This window comes from Ascaphus truei, chromosome 10, assembly GCF_040206685.1.
Source record: "Ascaphus truei isolate aAscTru1 chromosome 10, aAscTru1.hap1, whole genome shotgun sequence".
Lineage (NCBI taxonomy): Eukaryota > Metazoa > Chordata > Amphibia > Anura > Ascaphidae > Ascaphus > Ascaphus truei.
Window position 1 is genome coordinate 63,201,552 of NC_134492.1, and position 20,945 is coordinate 63,222,496.

General features: G+C 49.3%; 1 protein-coding gene across 4 annotated transcripts in view; it reads right to left on the minus strand.

Annotated features, from left to right (window-relative positions):
- Positions 1–20,727, minus strand: part of LOC142504011 (UDP-N-acetylglucosamine transporter-like) — a 60,342-nt gene extending 39,615 nt beyond the window's left edge. The window contains exon 1 of one of the 4 annotated variants that reach the window (XM_075617093.1): positions 20,153–20,722. In XM_075617093.1, coding sequence (XP_075473208.1) covers positions 20,153–20,164 — 12 coding nt within the window. In that variant the 5' untranslated portion in view covers positions 20,165–20,722. Of the gene's footprint in view, positions 1–20,132 lie in introns of all 4 variants that reach the window. The other 3 variants (XM_075617094.1, XM_075617092.1, XM_075617095.1) reach the window with 3 other exon arrangements.
- Positions 20,728–20,945: the final 218 nt, after the last annotated feature.

Here is a 20,945-nt window from a genome sequence, read left to right on the forward strand (position 1 = left end):
ATCAGTACCGTGTTAGCCGAGCTTCAATAATCAAAAAATAAATAGATGATACCGTTCTGTGGCTAACGAAATGCTTTTATTTGTGCGAGCTTTCGAGATACACTGATCTCTTCTTCCGGCGATGTTACAATGAATGAAGCAAGGATAACTTAAAAACAGTGTCTCTTGGAATGTTATCTGTGCTTCTCCTTCCCCCGGTGTGGATGTGTTTTATGGCTAGAGGTGTCAAAGGGTAACTGAAAGCAAGTGAAGAAAGAGTGTGTATGTGTATCAGTGTGAATAAAAATGAATGGAGAGCCCACAGTATAAACAGTGCTCTACACAAGGTGTGTGTGGAGTGAGAGGGATATAAATGGTGTGGGTGGGTGTGGAAATGTGAGAGTTTGTAGCACAACTAAAAGTGTGTGTGGATACTATGTGGTCCCTATTGGTGTATATGGATGGAAAAATAAGGAGTATTAGTATGTGTGAGAGACAGCTGTGTGTGCATACATATAGCACAGTATGTACAGACATGGCCTTTAGCGCTCATGGGAAGAGAGTTCGCTAGTGTCAGTAATGACTCATAAAATTTCGATCTCTGTTTAGGCCACTGCTAAGTGTCCCGAACAGTTGCATAAATTTGTATTCATGCAACCGTCTCTCTTTCGGGGTTTTAAGATTACCTTTGAGTATGGCAACCCTCAGATCGTTCATCTTATGGCCAGAGTCAGAGAAATGTTCGCCAACAGGACTGTCTCTTGTTCCGCGTGTGATGCTGTGGCGATGCAGGTTCATTCTCTTGTTTAGCCCCTGTCCTGTCTCACCTATGTAGTAGCAGCCCCCTGGGCATTTCATGCACATGATGAGGTACACGACATTGCTGGAGGAACAGGTGAACCCTCCTCTGATTTTGTATTCCCGATTCTTGTGTGGTATTTGTATTGTGTCCGCTGTGTAGAGCATTGCGCAGGTTTTGCATCTTGGGTCCTGGCATGGTTTTGTCCCGCATTCAGTTGTACTGCTGAATACTTTACTCCTCACCATAATATTCTTGAGATTATGGGGTTGTCTGTATGATAATAAGGGTGCTTCAGGGAAGACCTGTTGCAGTCTTGTATCTTCCTGGAGGATGGGTTGTAGTTTCCTGGCGATCTTGCGTAGGTCTCCTAGGTGTGGGTTATATGTGACCACCAAAGGAACCCTGTCGCTTGTCTCCTTCTGTTTGTATTCAAGGAGATCACTTCTTGGTATTCTGGTGGCTTTGTGAATTTGCTGGTCTACAATTCTGTGGTTATATCCACGGTTTATAAAGTCTGATCTCAAGGCTTTAATCCGCTGGTCTCTGTCTGCTGTGTCGGAGCATATCCGGTTGTATCGTATGGCTTGACTGTAGATGGTTGCATGTTTGGTGTGTGTCGGGTGGAAGCTGTTGTCCCTCAAATAGCTGGCTCTGTCTGTAGGTTTGCGGTATACAGAAGTCTGTAGTTGGTTGTTCTTTATAGTAATGGTGGTGTCTAGAAAATGTACTTCATCCGGGGAATGGGTGAGTTTGAGGTTGATGGTCGGGTGGAAAGTATTGAAGTTGTCATAGAACTGTAGGAGGTCCTGTTCGCCAGAGGTCCAAATCAGGAGGATGTCATCGATGTAGCGAAGGTATGTAAGGGGTTTCAAGTGACAGGTGGACAGAAAGTCACTTTCCAGTTTTGCGCAGAACAGATTGGCATACTGTGGCGCCATCCGAGTACCCATAGCGGTCCCGGTTGTCTGGAGGTATGTGTCATTTCCAAATGTAAAGTAGTTATGGGTCAGAATAAATTCAATGCATTTAGTCACTGTCTCTGTGAGTGGCTCCTGCGATCCCAGAAAGTATCTGCAGGCTGAAATCCCATCCTCGTGGGGGATGTTTGTATAAAGTGACTCTACATCCATAGTTGCTAGTAGTGTTCCTGTAGGGAGGGGGCCAATGGCATTCAGTTTGTTTAGCAAGTCGGTGGTATCCTGGATATAGCTGGGTGTGTTCCTGACAAGTGGTTTTCCTGACAAGTGGTTTTCCTGACAAGTGGTTTTCCTGACAAGTGTTGGAGAACAAATTCTGGACCTGATACCAGCAAACCCAAAACCTGGCACATTCTACATGCTCCCTAAAATTCACAAAGAGGGTAACCCTGGGCGCCCTATTATCTCTGGATCTGGCACACTTACTGAGAATATTTCTGGCTGGGTGGAGGGCATTCTAAAACCACTTGTCAGGAACACACCCAGCTATATCCAGGATACCACCGACCTGCTAAACAAACTGAATGCCATTGGCCCCCTCCCTACAGGAACACTACTAGCAACTATGGATGTAGAGTCACTTTATACAAACATCCCCCACGAGGATGGGATTTCAGCCTGCAGATACTTTCTGGGATCGCAGGAGCCACTCACAGAGACAGTGACTAAATGCATTGAATTTATTCTGACCCATAACTACTTTACATTTGGAAATGACACATACCTCCAGACAACCGGGACCGCTATGGGTACTCGGATGGCGCCACAGTATGCCAATCTGTTCTGCGCAAAACTGGAAAGTGACTTTCTGTCCACCTGTCACTTGAAACCCCTTACATACCTTCGCTACATCGATGACATCCTCCTGATTTGGACCTCTGGCGAACAGGACCTCCTACAGTTCTATGACAACTTCAATACTTTCCACCCGACCATCAACCTCAAACTCACCCATTCCCCGGATGAAGTACATTTTCTAGACACCACCATTACTATAAAGAACAACCAACTACAGACTTCTGTATACCGCAAACCTACAGACAGAGCCAGCTATTTGAGGGACAACAGCTTCCACCCGACACACACCAAACATGCAACCATCTACAGTCAAGCCATACGATACAACCGGATATGCTCCGACACAGCAGACAGAGACCAGCGGATTAAAGCCTTGAGATCAGACTTTATAAACCGTGGATATAACCACAGAATTGTAGACCAGCAAATTCACAAAGCCACCAGAATACCAAGAAGTGATCTCCTTGAATACAAACAGAAGGAGACAAGCGACAGGGTTCCTTTGGTGGTCACATATAACCCACACCTAGGAGACCTACGCAAGATCGCCAGGAAACTACAACCCATCCTCCAGGAAGATACAAGACTGCAACAGGTCTTCCCTGAAGCACCCTTATTATCATACAGACAACCCCATAATCTCAAGAATATTATGGTGAGGAGTAAAGTATTCAGCAGTACAACTGAATGCGGGACAAAACCATGCCAGGACCCAAGATGCAAAACCTGCGCAATGCTCTACACAGCGGACACAATACAAATACCACACAAGAATCGGGAATACAAAATCAGAGGAGGGTTCACCTGTTCCTCCAGCAATGTCGTGTACCTCATCATGTGCATGAAATGCCCAGGGGGCTGCTACTACATAGGTGAGACAGGACAGGGGCTAAACAAGAGAATGAACCTGCATCGCCACAGCATCACACGCGGAACAAGAGACAGTCCTGTTGGCGAACATTTCTCTGACTCTGGCCATAAGATGAACGATCTGAGGGTTGCCATACTCAAAGGTAATCTTAAAACCCCGAAAGAGAGACGGTTGCATGAATACAAATTTATGCAACTGTTCGGGACACTTAGCAGTGGCCTAAACAGAGATCGAAATTTTATGAGTCATTACTGACACTAGCGAACTCTCTTCCCATGAGCGCTAAAGGCCATGTCTGTACATACTGTGCTATATGTATGCACACACAGCTGTCTCTCACACATACTAATACTCCTTATTTTTCCATCCATATACACCAATAGGGACCACATAGTATCCACACACACTTTTAGTTGTGCTACAAACTCTCACATTTCCACACCCACCCACACCATTTATATCCCTCTCACTCCACACACACCTTGTGTAGAGCACTGTTTATACTGTGGGCTCTCCATTCATTTTTATTCACACTGATACACATACACACTCTTTCTTCACTTGCTTTCAGTTACCCTTTGACACCTCTAGCCATAAAACACATCCACACCGGGGGAAGGAGAAGCACAGATAACATTCCAAGAGACACTGTTTTTAAGTATACCTTTTGCTTGCTTCATTCATTGTAACATCGCCGGAAGAAGAGATCAGTGTATCTCGAAAGCTCGCACAAATAAAAGCATTTCGTTAGCCACAGAACGGTATCATCTATTTATTTTTTGATTATATATGTATGTATATATATGTGTGTGTATATATACTGTATATATTAGTTAACAGTATAGTGTTGCATTTTCCATACTATTGGTGCTGATTGCTGATTTTTGCATTAGCATATATACTTGGTTGTATTGTATGTCTTTATTTATATAGCGCCATTAATGTACATAGTGCTTCACCCTTGATAGAGGGTTGACCTGTTTTCTATTATAGGTGTTCACCTTATCCTCTGAACTCTCAATGATATCATTCCTCTTTAGTGGCTATACCCTATTATACCTTGACTAAAATGTGTGATCACATTATTATCTCAATATTATGGTTTTTTTGTGACCTAATTAGCATCAATGTAAGTTGCTTCTGCCACTTATATCTCTAAATAAGATGGAATTATTTTACTGCCATCTATTCTGCTAGTTTCTTCTAATTCTGGTATATTTTCAACCAGTCACAATTTAGAAGCTTCTCAGCCCGGCCGCTCCACGTTACACACTTTGTAATTACTGTTTATACAATTAATACAGCGATATATGTGAGCCCTTCATATTTGTGTAACGGGTAGACCCCCTTGGCTGACCCACCCAATCTCACATTGGCCCATGTGGTTTTACCGGTCCCCACTACATGATCGTGTATGGTGGTGCACCTGCAAGCAACAGGACTCCTGAGTCTCCCGCTTGATGGTATTCGGGGATGTCATTAGGACAGGTAGCTGAGGTAGTGGGTGCGAGTCCAACTTACATCATGTGCAGCGCCTCCACCTCATCAGGATCTATGCTTCCGCAGGGAGATGGTCCTGGTGAGGAACTCCTTCTCGGTGGTGACTGCCACTGTAGAGTAATCTCACACTCACACAGTGGGGGTTTCTTTAACAAGGGCATCTTTATTGACGAACTGATTGTAGTAGACTGCCCCTTGCAGCTCTCGGCTTTAGCCGCACATTCCGCTGTGCTGTCCCTTTGCCAGGTACTGCCCTCCTAATTGGAGTGGGATCCCCTCTCCCCGCCGGGAAATCACCCCTGCGCCAGGTCCATGGACACAGTGTGGCCTTGACAGGCTTGATCTGGAACTCGTGCCCTTAGTTACGGCACTAGGGTCACAAAGCTGTCCCGCAATCCCTTTTACAGGAGCCAACTCTTTAGCAACAACAACCCTATAACTGACAGTGTTGTGCCTTATATACCTCAGGGGGCAGGCACATCTCCGATGTCACTATCCAGGGACTCAGAGCATGCAGCCACTCCCATCCATACATAGGGCACCTCACCAGGGTGTGAGGGAAAACCTCCATAACTACTGCTGGCAGGCCTGTACTCACCAGGGCTTACTGCCAATAGGGAAGATGTCTGCAGTCCATTATTATGCATTGCTACATTTGTATTAAAGGTTATGTTTTAATTCAGGTGGTGTGCAACCAAGTGAATTCTTTGTGAGCACTATCTTGTGCCATCCATTTTTGTTTTTGGTTCAGTCACTCAATTCCCAGCCTGCACCCTCCAGCCTATCACTGCTGTTTATTAAACACCCTGGGTCTATTAGTACGGAGTTGCTCATCAGATTTTTCCTCCTTTTTTGTAACTTTAAAGCAGCAATACTCGGTTGGTTTTTTATTTTTTTTAATTCCCTGTGTTAGCCTTTACCACCCCCACTGGGAGGCGTTTCCATGAACCCACCGCCATTTCTGTAAAGTAGTCATTCCCAGCCACCAGCTACTGAGCGTGACCTCCGTCATCCAGCACTCCTGTCTCTGAAATATCACACATTAAGCAGCAAATACGGGTTTCCCTTCCGATCGCCTTTTTTACACTTATTTTAAGGGTAACAAAAGTGACAAAGACCCCCCACCGTGCAGTGTACGAACACAAATACCACTCGTGAGCAAACACCCATCTCTGCCAAGTCTGCAACCCTGCTCTTCCCCATTATCTCCTAGCATAAAGCGCTTTCACTGCAGCCAGGGATTCTGGGTAATGTCATGCAAATGAGCCCTCACAGTGTCACTCTTTGCTTCTTATCTATTTTAGCTCGGAGGCTAAGGCCGCGCCTATAATGACGACAACCCGACGCGTGACGTCACCCGTCGCCGCAAGCGAAAGTTGTATTTCGCTTTGCGGCGGTGGCGCGGGCGACTAGGCTCCTGATTGGTTCAAGGGCTGTCACATGAGGCGACAGCCCCTGAAAAAATCTAATAATTACGGCTACCAAAAATCGCGTCCCGTCGCGCTTACTATAAGCGCACGCGGCGGCGGCGACAATGCATTTATTTTCGGGCGACGTCGCGTCGCCGGCACTATAAGTGCGGCCTAAGTAGTAAAGAGTTACACAATGTGCGCTCATTTGCATGTCCTTACCCAGAATCCCTGGCTGTAGTGGAAGCACTGTATGCTAAGAGATAATGGGGAAGGGCAGGTTCGCAGACCTGTCTGACACAAGGAAATAAGAATTAAAACTGCAAAGTAAACATCAGGTTGGTAATGGGATTTAAAGGAGCTCCCTTTTAGTATAGGTCATATTATGGGGGGCTGAGCAGATACACTCTTCCGCAGTTTGGGGGGCCCTGTGATTTACTACAGGAATGTATGTATAGCTTTATTTATATAGCGCTTCCCAGCAGTAACACAGGGGAGAGAATAATAATATAACACATAAAGTAAGCTTTTCTGGCATAAAAGGCACATTAGGAAAAGGAGTCCCGGCCCGAAGAGCTTACAATCTAAGTGGTTTCAAAGTAGAGGGTGTTCGGGTAAGGGCGTCTGCGAGGGGCAGACATTGTTACTATGTCGTTTAGCATTAAACCTTCTAGGTGCGGGGTCTAGGGCTCTACGAATGATTAATAACTATAATAATTTCATATCGGGCTTTTCTGCCAATGGGCACAATGAGAGCACAGCGCGTGGTACGCAGCACGTACTGTAGGATTGTTACAGACGCAGTCCCTGCCCCGTATAGGTTACAATCTCTGGTTTTAATACCTGAGGCACAGGGAGATAAAGTGACTTGTCCAAGGTCACAAGGAGATGAGACCGGGAATTGGAGCCGGTTCCCCCGCTGCAATTCTGTGACATTGTTACTCAAAATCAGTGTCTTCCCTCCCTGAGCCGCTCCTTCTCACTGTAACTATATCTCATTACACGGACATTTCATCTCCTCAGAAAACCTGACAACTGAAGGTGAAACCCAGAAAAAATCACCAACAAGAAGCAAACGCCTTCTAATTGTCCTAACCGCCACGTAAAACAAAGGCCTTCACTCAACTCCACGGTTATAACCAGTTAGACCGGCTACAAAGTCATATAAATTTATTTCCCTGTCTGTAATAAAGGATAACAAAAAAAAGAAGGGGATTCGTTGGGTAAACGCCACAGTTGTATACCAGTTAACCCCTTCCCTGCCTGTCCTATCGCTCTGCCATACGCTGCTGATCGCAAACGGATTTAATATTCCCCCTGTATTCGCTGTTTCCCTGACTCCATTTTTATCTCAATGTTTTAATGCAGCAGTTTGTTGCAGGACTAAATCCATGCACGCACACTCCCACGCGGTCCGAGGACCAGTCAGGCAAGGGGCCAGGATTAGGCAGAGATATGGGCAGTAAAGAAAACAAAAAACCTGCCCTCCACATAATTCAGGTTACACTGTTTGCAAACTGTTCCAGGATAAACTTTGAAATGTTCTTCTAAAGAATATTTACTGTATATTATAATATTTTCATTTTAGCCACATGGTCCTATTCTTTCAACTGCGAGAACGCTGCAAAACTGCACAGAAACATCTCACTCTATTCACCAAAGCGCTCTCGCACGTGCAAAGCGTGCAAAGGCTGCTCTCCGCCCGTGCAAATCCACGCAGCACGCACATTTAGGGGCCGGTGCACTAAAGGTTCATAAAAAAAATCACCAGGCCATTTAAATCACCGTTTTTATGAGCTTTGCTATCACGGTATCAGAAAGCCTTGATTACCTGTCATAGCAAAATTCACAAAACGGGCGATTAGTCGGTGATCTCATGAACGACCCTCTGAAAAGGCCTTACCCAGCGACTTGTATCTGCTGCAGAGAGAGCTGCTCTGAGAGAGCCGTCTCTCCCTGTGCAAATATCGCCCAAAATGTATGTGTATATATTTTTATTTTGTTAATAGTTTAGATGAGCAGGGGGTCTCCTGAGCTGAACTGCATTGGTTTCAGCCCCAGTGACCCCCTACTTCCCGTGATACAGGCCCCGTTATGGGGTGCTGGTATCTCCTATGCATTTCATTCCCATGGACACGTGAGGCTGACATTTAATTGCATAGGAGATACCGGCACCCCATAACGGGGCCTGTATCTCGGGAAGTAGGGGGTCCCTGAGGCTATACGCTATGGTAATGAAGTTTACTGTAAATGCATTTTTATTGCACAGGATTCATGCCAGGGGTCTCTGGTGCTGATATTAATGGAGATCGGCTCCAGAGATTCCCGGCATCAATCCTATGCAGGAAAAATGCATTTTTTTTCTAAGTCCCATCTCGCCGCTTCTCTGCAGGTTTCCAGCACCTTTACACCAACTTTTTCTGGCGTGAGGATTTTGTGATAAAAGGCGCTCATAGCCTAATCACAGCTACTAGAATTGCGCGAGTTTATGAACATGCCAAAAAGCGGTGATAAGTGGCTTATAACCGCTGCCTCGGTGATTTTTTTTATGAGCGATTCAGTCTTTTATCGCCCACTTATCACAGTGTCACCTTCTACTTCATGTACATTAGAGCATGGAGCCCCTACTGCCACATTACACAGCTTTTCAGCACAGCCTGGGTTAAAGTGCAGAGCCAGTAACCTACTCACAGACAGCACTTTCTGCCTTTAGGGTCCCATCACAACTTGCAAACAACTAACCAAATTTCTACTCATACTATTACTCTCTCTGTCGCCCATATAAACATCCGGAGCCTGCTGCCCAAACTGGACGAACTAAGGGCATGGTGCCATAAACCCAAAGCCATCGTTCTTACAGAAACATGGCTATCCCCTAAAACCCCTGATTCAAATATTGCCATTCAGGGATACTCCATTTTTAGGAGAGATAGGTCAAAGAGAGGAGGAGGGGTGTTATTTTATATTGCAGACACCTTACAATTTACACTGTTAAATTGCCCACCAAGCCCACCCTCTTTTGAAATTCTAGTTGGCAAAATCTGCCTCCCCTTTTCTATGCCCATCTTGCTCGCTGGCATCTACCGCCCCCCTAAAGCCCCTCTACAATCCCTGACTGATATCACCCAATTTCTTGGCTCCATTTCCTCTCTGAATGAGAAGAGTGAGCTGCTAGTTCTTGGGGATTTCAACTTCAATTGGCTTGACCCTAAAAACCACAAAATCCAGATACAACTCAAGTCACTTAACCTAACGCAACTCATTTCCCAACCCACACGGATAAACATGAAATCGCATAACCATTCCTTGCTAGACTGGATTCTCGCCTCAAACCCCAGCAGAATCCAATCCTCTTGCATCCTTCCTGATATTTTCAGTGACCATGCAATAGTGTACTGTGTAAGGAAAATTAAACCGCCCCAATCAAGCCCTAAAGTTCTCCTCACTAGAACATTTAAAAACTTTAACCCACAACAGTTTCTGGATGACCTTACCAACTGCCCATGGCACAGAATCGATTTAATTCCCGACCCTGATTCTGCGCTCGACTATTTCCAATCCGAGTTCTTAAAACTCTGCGATACCCATGCTCCACTAAGCAAAATAAGGGTACGGGGGGTCCACCTTCCATGGGTTACACCTGACCTTATAGCACTCTACCAGTTCAGGGATGCCTTGTGGAAAAGCTACAAAGTAACTGGCACTACCAAGGATCTCAATACCTACAGATGCCTGCGGAACATGTGCACAAGGCAAACAAGGCTTGCAAAAGCACAATATTACTCTGACAATCTCCACCAGAATACATCAAACCCAGCTAACTTCTGGAAGGTTATCAACTATATATTCCAGCCTCCTAACCATCAACAACCAAGTAATATCACTAAGGGGGATATTACTCTGACAAACCCCACTGACATCGCAAATGCATTCAATGATTACTTTGTGGGGTGTGCCACTAACTTATTAGCGAAACGCAGCACAAACCCCAAACATGAATCTCAACCTGGGAATATCCCTACAGTCCCACCCCCTCCCAACACTGCCCACAATTTTCAATTTGGCCCAGTATCTGAAGAGGAGATTATACAAGCGCTCCTCAAACTAAAACTAAGCAGCCAATGTGGACCCGACTTACTACAATCTAGGTTCCTACGACTTGGTGCCCCAGCCATTGCCAAACCAATTGCGTCCATAGTCAACTCTATCCTGTCTGCAGGCCATATCCCTAAGACCTGGAAAACTGCCAGAGTTGTCCTAATCTTCAAAAGTGGGGACAAAAACACTGTCTCAACCTACAGGCCAATCTCACTTCTCCCAATTCTATCCAAAGTCATGGAAAAATGTGTCCACTTCCAATTAAGCGATTTCAACACCAAGACAAATTTCCCTAGCCAATTCCAATCTGGATTTCGCCCCAAACACTCCACCGTAACTACCCTGCTAAAAGATAGGATAGATGAACAAAGTTCCATAATAGTGCTCTAATGATCGTGATGGTTATACATCTATAATGCAATAAATGCTTGATTGAAGATGGCTAGGTGCAGGTATATAGGTGAGTGATGAGGTATATATGGGTGAGCATGAGTGTCTGTGCCCAAATATAATGTCCTGGTGAGTGTGGGTGATGGAGATATATGAGCCCCACCCCCGCACTACAAATATGGACAGGGTCTGACAACTGCCTAATAACACCGATAAAATACCCCAAAGTACAATTAAAGTACCAACTCACGTGCACCATGAAGTGAAAATAAAGGACTTTTATTTTACTGCTGCTGTTCCAGTATATCCTGTACCTTTGCTTTGCTGTGCTCTGCATCACCTGCATCTGTGGCTACCATACCCTGCTAAAAGTTTGCAATGAAATCCAGTGTGGAATGGAACGGGGACAACTCACTGGTGCAGTATTCCTAGATTTTGCAAAGGCTTTTGATACAGTTGATCATGCTATCCTGCTTAACAAACTCCAGAGCTCTGGAATAGGGAAACATGCTTTAAACTGGTTTCAGTCCTACCTATCAGGAAGATCCCAACATGTGTCCATTTCAGGCTCTAACTCCAACCCCCTGGATATCACCTGTGGTGTCCCGCAAGGCTCTGTTCTGGGGCCCCTACTCTTCTCAGTGTTCATTAATGATCTTCCCACAGCTTGTAAGGAAGCCTCAATACACATGTATACAGATGACACAATCCTATATGCACACAGTCATAGCCTCTCTGACCTTCAACACATACTTCAGTCTGACTTTTTGAGACTCGAAAACTGGATTTCCCAAAACAAACTGTTTTTAAACACTGACACAACTGTAACAATGGTATTTGGGACCAAGACTACATTTGTAAAGCTTCCAGTGACTGAGCTCCTGATTCGAACCAACGCTAACACCACCCTAACACCTGTCACTAGTTTTAAATACCTGGGCTTATGGTTTGACTCCCACTTAACATTCGGGATGCACATTGATACCCTGACAACCAAGACCTATGCCAAACTAGGGGTACTTTACAGGAACAAATCCTCCCTAAGACTCCTGGTCAGAAAGCGTATCGCATAGCAGATGCTAATGCCAATTATTGACTATGGGGACATAGTATATGGCTCGGCCCCTCAAACCCACCTTAGCAAACTTGACACCCTCTACAATTCAATTTGTCGTTTTGTTCTCCAATGCAACTACAACACACATCACTGCGAAATGATCAAAGAACTAGTTTGGTCATCACTCGAGTCTAGGCGCAAAGTTCACCTTTCCTGTCTTGCCTTTAAATTCTTCATGGGCAAGCTACCCAGCTACCTGGACAAGCTCCTCACCCCTACCACATGCAGCACTTATCACCTGAGATCAGACTCCAAAAGACTATTCATGGTCCCAAGGCTCAACAAAGTATCCGGACGTTCCTCCTTCTCTTACCGTGCACCCCAAAACTGGACCAACCTACCAGAGACTCTCACATCCACCACCAGTTTAAGTTCTTTCAAATCTAAGGCTGTCTCACACTTTAATCTGGTCTGTAACTGTTTCATACGCTCATAATATACATTTTCTTTAACTGTGCACGCTATGTCTTGTATATAATGTATACACTGTTCATTTATGTAACTGTATTTGTAACCATGTATTATTTGTTTTACTCTGTGCCCAGGACATACTTGAAAACGAGAGGTAACTCTCAATGTATTACTCCCTGGTAAAACATTTGATAAATAAATAAAATCATTGTGAGGCTGGTTATACTGGTTTTGCAACGTGAAGCTGGGATAGGTTTCAACTGCACCTTACAGTATATAGGTTATGGTGGGTAAAAAAGTGACACAAACTTTTCACCGAACAGGAAATAAAAAGATGAAATACCGGGCGGGATTCTCTGCACGGGGAGGATGTGTCACTTTTAGTTTTTTTATCCAGAAGTTATTAAATGTGGGGCATAATAATAAAATACAGTAATTCATGTGGAATGATGCAGCCCCGCACCATTCAGTAAGGCGCGACACTGCATCTCTTAGCTTATAGTACCTGCGAGCCGCGCGCATTCCATGTGTGCCACCGCGCGCACTCCGTGTGCCACCGCGCGCACTCCGTGTGTGCCACCGCGCACACTCCGTGTGTGCCACCGCACGCACTCCGTGTGCCACCGCGCGCACTCCGTGTGTGCCACCGTGCGCACTCCGTGTGCCACCGCGCGCTCTCCGTGTGTGCCACCGCGCGCACTCCGTGTGCCACCGCGCACACTCCGTGTGTGCCACCGCACGCACTCCGTGTGTGCCACCGCGTGCACTCCGTGTGCCACCGCGCGCACTCCGTGTGTGCCACCGCGCGCACTCCGTGTGTGCTATCGCGTGAACACCGTGCGTACCTCCACGCGCACTCTGTGTGTGCCACCACGCAGATTGGGGAGGCGCTGTGGGGGTGTGGCGAACGCATCACTGACGTGTCACAAAGCTGGTTCGCTCTGTCACGGGACTGAAGCCTGAAAAGTCACATGTACTTGTGTCACCAAACTGCAGCAGCGTTGACGCGTTACATCGCCGCCATTACCACAGTATGCTACCTTCAATAGACAAGCATAGAAGAGTCCCGGACGTGCACGCACATAGCAGTGCTGCCACCATGAGCAAGCCCCACCAACAGGACAGGCTTTAAGGATATCCCAGCTTCAGCACAGGTGGATATCCCAGCTTGAGCACAGTCAAAGACTGAGCCACTGATTGGGGGGGGGGTTCTTGAGGACTGGGGTGGAGAACCCCTGAGTTAAGGAATGATGTGGTATACAAGGAGAGGCAGGTTACTATAACCGGGCGCGGTCTATCTGATACACAAATTGTGTCATTGTTATAATGTGTCATTTTCAGGTCTTTATGTATATAGTGACATCCATGTACATAGCGTGTCGCAGCACTAACACACGGAACAGAACACACTGGGAATAAGAGCGTCCTGCATAAAAGTAACACTAGGAAAAGGAGTCCCTGCCCTGAAGAGCTTACAATCTAAGCTTTCTTCATGGGCAAGCTACCCAGCTACCTGGACAAGCTCCTCACCCCTACCACATGCAGCACTTATCACCTGAGATCAGACTCCAAAAGACTATTCATGGTCCCAAGGCTCAACAAAGTATCCGGACGTTCCTCCTTCTCTTACCGTGCACCCCAAAACTGGACCAACCTACCAGAGACTCTCACATCCACCACCAGTTTAAGTTCTTTCAAATCTAAGGCTGTCTCACACTTTAATCTGGTCTGTAACTGTTTCATACGCTCATAATATACATTTTCTTTAACTGTGCACGCTATGTCTTGTATATAATGTATACACTGTTCATTTATGTAACTGTATTTGTAACCATGTATTATTTGTTTTACTCTGTGCCCAGGACATACTTGAAAACGAGAGGTAACTCTCAATGTATTACTCCCTGGTAAAACATTTGATAAATAAATAAAATCATTGTGAGGCTGGTTATACTGGTTTTGCAACGTGAAGCTGGGATAGGTTTCAACTGCACCTTACAGTATATAGGTTATGGTGGGTAAAAAAGTGACACAAACTTTTCACCGAACAGGAAATAAAAAGATGAAATACCGGGCGGGATTCTCTGCACGGGGAGGATGTGTCACTTTTAGTTTTTTTATCCAGAAGTTATTAAATGTGGGGCATAATAATAAAATACAGTAATTCATGTGGAATGATGCAGCCCCGCACCATTCAGTAAGGCGCGACACTGCATCTCTTAGCTTATAGTACCTGCGAGCCGCGCGCATTCCATGTGTGCCACCGCGCGCACTCCGTGTGCCACCGCGCGCACTCCGTGTGTGCCACCGCGCACACTCCGTGTGTGCCACCGCACGCACTCCGTGTGCCACCGCGCGCACTCCGTGTGTGCCACCGTGCGCACTCCGTGTGCCACCGCGCGCTCTCCGTGTGTGCCACCGCGCGCACTCCGTGTGCCACCGCGCACACTCCGTGTGTGCCACCGCACGCACTCCGTGTGTGCCACCGCGTGCACTCCGTGTGCCACCGCGCGCACTCCGTGTGTGCCACCGCGCGCACTCCGTGTGTGCTATCGCGTGAACACCGTGCGTACCTCCACGCGCACTCTGTGTGTGCCACCACGCAGATTGGGGAGGCGCTGTGGGGGTGTGGCGAACGCATCACTGACGTGTCACAAAGCTGGTTCGCTCTGTCACGGGACTGAAGCCTGAAAAGTCACATGTACTTGTGTCACCAAACTGCAGCAGCGTTGACGCGTTACATCGCCGCCATTACCACAGTATGCTACCTTCAATAGACAAGCATAGAAGAGTCCCGGACGTGCACGCACATAGCAGTGCTGCCACCATGAGCAAGCCCCACCAACAGGACAGGCTTTAAGGATATCCCAGCTTCAGCACAGGTGGATATCCCAGCTTGAGCACAGTCAAAGACTGAGCCACTGATTGGGGGGGGGGTTCTTGAGGACTGGGGTGGAGAACCCCTGAGTTAAGGAATGATGTGGTATACAAGGAGAGGCAGGTTACTATAACCGGGCGCGGTCTATCTGATACACAAATTGTGTCATTGTTATAATGTGTCATTTTCAGGTCTTTATGTATATAGTGACATCCATGTACATAGCGTGTCGCAGCACTAACACACGGAACAGAACACACTGGGAATAAGAGCGTCCTGCATAAAAGTAACACTAGGAAAAGGAGTCCCTGCCCTGAAGAGCTTACAATCTAAGAGATTCATTGCATCAGATTGCGTTCCAGCCGGCTCTGTTACTGGCAAAGAGTCGGTACACCAATCCCATCCCAAGCGCCTGACCTGTCCCAGGAGAACGGGGTCGGATCGGGGGGGGGCTTGGTGCCAACCCTACAATTATTAGGGTATCAGTCATACGATCACATACCTCCTGCCGGTCCCGGCTATTTACACAACACACGGGAGGATCCGGATCTGAAAGCCGTTGCTAAATACGCCCTGGGAATAAACTCTCTGCTGACATTGCATTGTTCAGCCGGAAAATTATTCTAACAATAGATTTAGGTCGGGGGAAAAAAATAAAAAAAGATTCCACCGTCCACCCGGGCGAGACGCTCTTATTGTAAATGTGTTTGCAGTGATCCGGGGTTTGGGGATTTAGAGTTAGGGGATACATTATCTGCGGCAGCCAAGAGATATGGCGATGACAAATGTCGCAGCTATATAACCGCGTCTAATTGTCCTAATTGACGCGTCAACATCGCCCCTTTATCTGCCATCACAGCCCCTGCCGTACACCCCACACGAGTCCGCCTGCTGCGGGTGGAATCTCCCGTATTGTCATTGACAGAACCTGCGCAGCTCCCTGTAACTTCCCTGCACGGACAGAACCTGTGCAGCTCCCTGTAACTTCCCTGCACGGACAGAACCTGCGCAGCTCCCTGTAACTTCCCTGCGCGGACAGAACCTGTGCAGCTCCCGGTAACTTCCCAGCGCGGACAGAACCTGCGCAGCTCCCTGTAACTTCCCTGCGCGGACAGAACCTGCGCAGCTCCCTGTAACTTCCCTGCACGGACAGAACCTGCGCAGCTCCCTGTAACTTCCCTGCGCGGACAGAACCTGCGCAGCTCCCGGTAACTTCCCAGCGCGGACAGAACCTGCGCAGCTCCCTGTAACTTCCCTGCGCGGACAGAACCTGCGCAGCTCCCTGTAACTTCCCTGCACGGACAGAACCTGCGCAGCTCCCTGTAACTTCCCTGCACGGACAGAACCTGCGCAGCTCCCTGTAACTTCCCTGCACGGACAGAACCTGCGCAGCTCCCTGTAACTTCCCTGCACGGACAGAACCTGCGCAGCTCCCTGTAACTTCCCTGCGCGGACAGAACCTGCGCAGCTCCCTGTAACTTCCCTGCGCGGACAGAACCTGCGCAGCTCCCTGTAACTTCCCTGCGCGGACAGAACCTGCGCAGCTCCCTGTAACTTCCCTGCGCGGACAGAACCTGCGCAGCTCCCTGTAACTTCCCTGCGCGGACAGAACCTGCGCAGCTCCCTGTAACTTCCCCGCACGGACAGAACCTGCGCAGCTCCCTGTAACTTCCCTGCACGGACAGAACCTGCGCAGCTCCCTGTAACTTCCCTGCACGGACAGAACCTGCGCAGCTCCCTGTAACTTCCCCGCACGGACAGAACCTGCGCAGCTCCCTGTAACTTCCCTGCGCGGACAGAACCTGCGCAGCTCCCTGTAACTTCCCTGCGCGGACAGAACCTGCGCAGCTCCCTGTAACTTCCCTGCGCGGACAGAACCTGCGCAGCTCCCTGTAACTTCCCTGCACGGACAGAACCTGCGCAGCTCCCTGTAACTTCCCTGCACGGACAGAACCTGCGCAGCTCCCTGTAACTTCCCTGCGCGGACAGAACCTGCGCAGCTCCCTGTAACTTCCCTGCGCGGACAGAACCTGCGCAGCTCCCTGTAACTTCCCTGCGCGGACAGAACCTGCGCAGCTCCCTGTAACTTCCCTGCACGGACAGAACCTGCGCAGCTCCCTGTAACTTCCCTGCACGGACAGAACCTGCGCAGCTCCCTGTAACTTCCCTGCACGGACAGAACCTGCGCAGCTCCCTGTAACTTCCCTGCACGGACAGAACCTGCGCAGCTCCCTGTAACTTCCCAGCGCGGACAGAACCTGCGCAGCTCCCGGTAACTTCCCTGCGCGGACAGAACCTGCGCAGCTCCCTGTAACTTCCCTGCGCGGACAGAACCTGCGCAGCTCCCTGTAACTTCCCTGCACGGACAGAACCTGCGCAGCTCCCGGTAACTTCCCAGCGCGGACAGAACCTGCGCAGCTCCCTGTAACTTCCCTGCACGGACAGAACCTGCGCAGCTCCCTGTAACTTCCATGCGCGGACAGAACCTGCGCAGCTCCCTGTAACTTCCCTGCGCGGACAGAACCTGCGCAGCTCCCTGTAACTTCCCCGCACGGATAGAACCTGCGCAGCTCCCTGTAACTTCCCCGCACGGATAGAACCTGCGCAGCTCCCTGTAACTTCCCTGCGCGGACAGAACCTGCGCAGCTCCCGGTAACTTCCCTGCACGGACAGAACCTGCGCAGCTCCCGGTAACTTCCCTGCACGGACAGAACCTGCGCAGCTCCCTGTAACTTCCCTGCGCGGACAGAACCTGCGCAGCTCCCTGTAACTTCCCTGCACGGACAGAACCTGCGCAGCTCCCTGTAACTTCCCTGCACGGACAGAACCTGCGCAGCTCCCTGTAACTTCCCTGCGCGGACAGAACCTGCGCAGCTCCCTGTAACTTCCCTGCACGGACAGAACCTGCGCAGCTCCCGGTAACTTCCCTGCACGGACAGAACCTGCGCAGCTCCCGGTAACTTCCCTGCACGGACAGAACCTGCGCAGCTCCCTGTAACTTCCCTGCACGGACAGAACCTGCGCAGCTCCCTGTAACTTCCCTGCACGGACAGAACCTGCGCAGCTCCCTGTAACTTCCCTGCGCGGACAGAACCTGCGCAGCTCCCTGTAACTTCCCTGCACGGACAGAACCTGCGCAGCTCCCTGTAACTTCCCCGCACGGACAGAACCTGCGCAGCTCCCTGTAACTTCCCTGCACGGACAGAACCTGCGCAGCTCCCTGTAACTTCCCTGCGCGGACAGAACCTGCGCAGCTCCCTGTAACTTCCCTGCACGGACAGAACCTGCGCAGCTCCCGGTAACTTCCCTGCACGGACAGAACCTGCGCAGCTCCCTGTAACTTCCCTGCACGGACAGAACCTGCGCAGCTCCCTGTAACTTCCATGCGCGGACAGAACCTGCGCAGCTCCCTGTAACTTCCCTGCGCGGACAGAACCTGCGCAGCTCCCTGTAACTTCCCTGCACGGACAGAACCTGCGCAGCTCCCTGTAACTTCCCTGCGCGGACAGAACCTGCGCAGCTCCCTGTAACTTCCCCGCACGGATAGAACCTGCGCAGCTCCCTGTAACTTCCCTGCACGGACAGAACCTGCGCAGCTCCCTGTAACTTCCCTGCACGGACAGAATCTGTGCAGCTCCCTGTAACTTCCCTGCACGGACAGAACCTGCGCAGCTCCCTGTAACTTCCCTGCACGGACAGAATCTGTGCAGCTCCCGGTAACTTCCCTGCGCGGACAGAACCTGCGCAGCTCCCTGTAACTTCCCTGCACGGACAGAACCTGCGCAGCTCCCTGTAACTTCCCTGCATGGACAGAACCCGCGCAGCTCCCTGTAACTTCCCTGCACGGACAGAACCTACGCAGCTCCCTGTAACTTCCCTGCACGGACAGAACCTGTGCAGCTCCCTGTAACTTCCCTGCACGGACAGAACCTGCGCAGCTCCCTGTAACTTCCCTGCACGGACAGAACCTGCGCAGCTCCCTGTAACTTCCCTGCGCGGACAGAACCTGCGCAGCTCCCTGTAACTTCCCTGCACGGACAGAACCTGCGCAGCTCCCTGTAACTTCCCCGCACGGACAGAACCTGCGCTGCTCCCTGTAACTTCCCTGCGCGGACAGAACCTGCGCAGCTCCCTGTAACTTCCCTGCACGGACAGAACCTGCGCAGCTCCCGGTAACTTCCCTGCGCGGACAGAACTTGCGCAGCTCCCTGTAACTTCCCTGCGCGGACAGAACCTGCGCAGTTCCCTGTAACTTCCCTGCGCGGACAGAACCTGCGCAGCTCCCTGTAACTTCCCTGCACGGACAGAACCTGCGCAGCTCCCGGTAACTTCCCTGGGCGGACAGAACCTGCGCAGCTCCCTGTAACTTCCCCGCGCGGACAGAACCTGCGCAGCTCCCTGTAACTTCCCTGCGCGGACAGAACCTGCGCAGCTCCCTGTAACTTCCCGGCACGGACAGAACCTGCGCAGCTCCCGGTAACTTCCCTGCGCGGACAGAACCTGCGCAGCTCCCTGTAACTTCCCTGCATGGACAGAACCTGCGCAGCTCCCGGTAACTTCCCTGCGCGGACAGAACCTGCGTTACCTGCGCAGCTCCCTGTAACTTCCCTGCACAGACCCTGGGCACAGCTTTAATAGACATCGTGCTATCTCAGACGCCTTTATTGGTATTATAATCAATAGTATAAGAGAACAAAGCAAATCCTTTCCACAACACCCCCCTTGAGACTACACGGATCAGAATAAAGTCAGACGGACCATGTAACAGTGAGGTATGAGACACCTCTTCAGTGGCCTCCCTTGCAATTCGGGATTCTGTTACTGCCTCTCTCACTACCAGCTGTGCTGGGAGGCTGTCCCATGGATAAACCACCCTCACCCAGAGAGGCTACTCCTTCCCACCTTCTAATTCGGGATATTACCGCTTTATACATACAGTCGGAGGGGTCTCTGGCTCTGCTTCTGCACGTTCTTCATCAGTGTTTGACATGTCGCCCCTTTCACGTCCAAGCGACACCCAAAATCCCATAGATTTGGTCCCTTAACCGAAGCCTGCCTCTTGGTAGATAAAGAATATTCTGAACGGTGAGGACTTCTTAACACTTGTGCGGGACGCACGAACCCCGGATGATGAGTGATCCTGGAGGCGGGTTGTGTCTCTTCCCGCGATGGAGGAAGTGAGACGAGATATTCGGCTACCGGCATCAAGAAGGGCAGAGGCCGTGCTAGGCTTCTAATCAGAACGATACAATGTGCGGAGAGGTTAATTGATGGTTCGGTCTGGAAGATATTGGGTATTGGAGTTCCTCACCCTGTATTAAAGTCATGTACGGTGTTCCTGGATGCTGAGAGACTTCATCCGTGTGTGTCTGGCACTGGAGTGGCTAGTGCAAACAGCAGCTCTTTATACACACACTAATGTCAAAAACTCTTCCTGTCTGATCTCTGGGAGAGAACCCAATGGCAGGGTGAAATTTAAAGATCAGCCACTCCCCGCAAGCAGGGATCACCTCCTCCTGTGATTAACGACGTATCTGTGCTTGTGTGTAATATACTGTATATGAGGGCGGAGCAGCAGGTCTGTGCTGTCAGTGTAACCCCGCAGGGTTGGTGTACAAGCATCCCAGAAGCAAAGTCACTAAGTATTTGTAGCACTCCCTACACTTAAATGTCATCTCTGAATGAAAACTTGTGAGCCACTAAAAGCTATCGCAG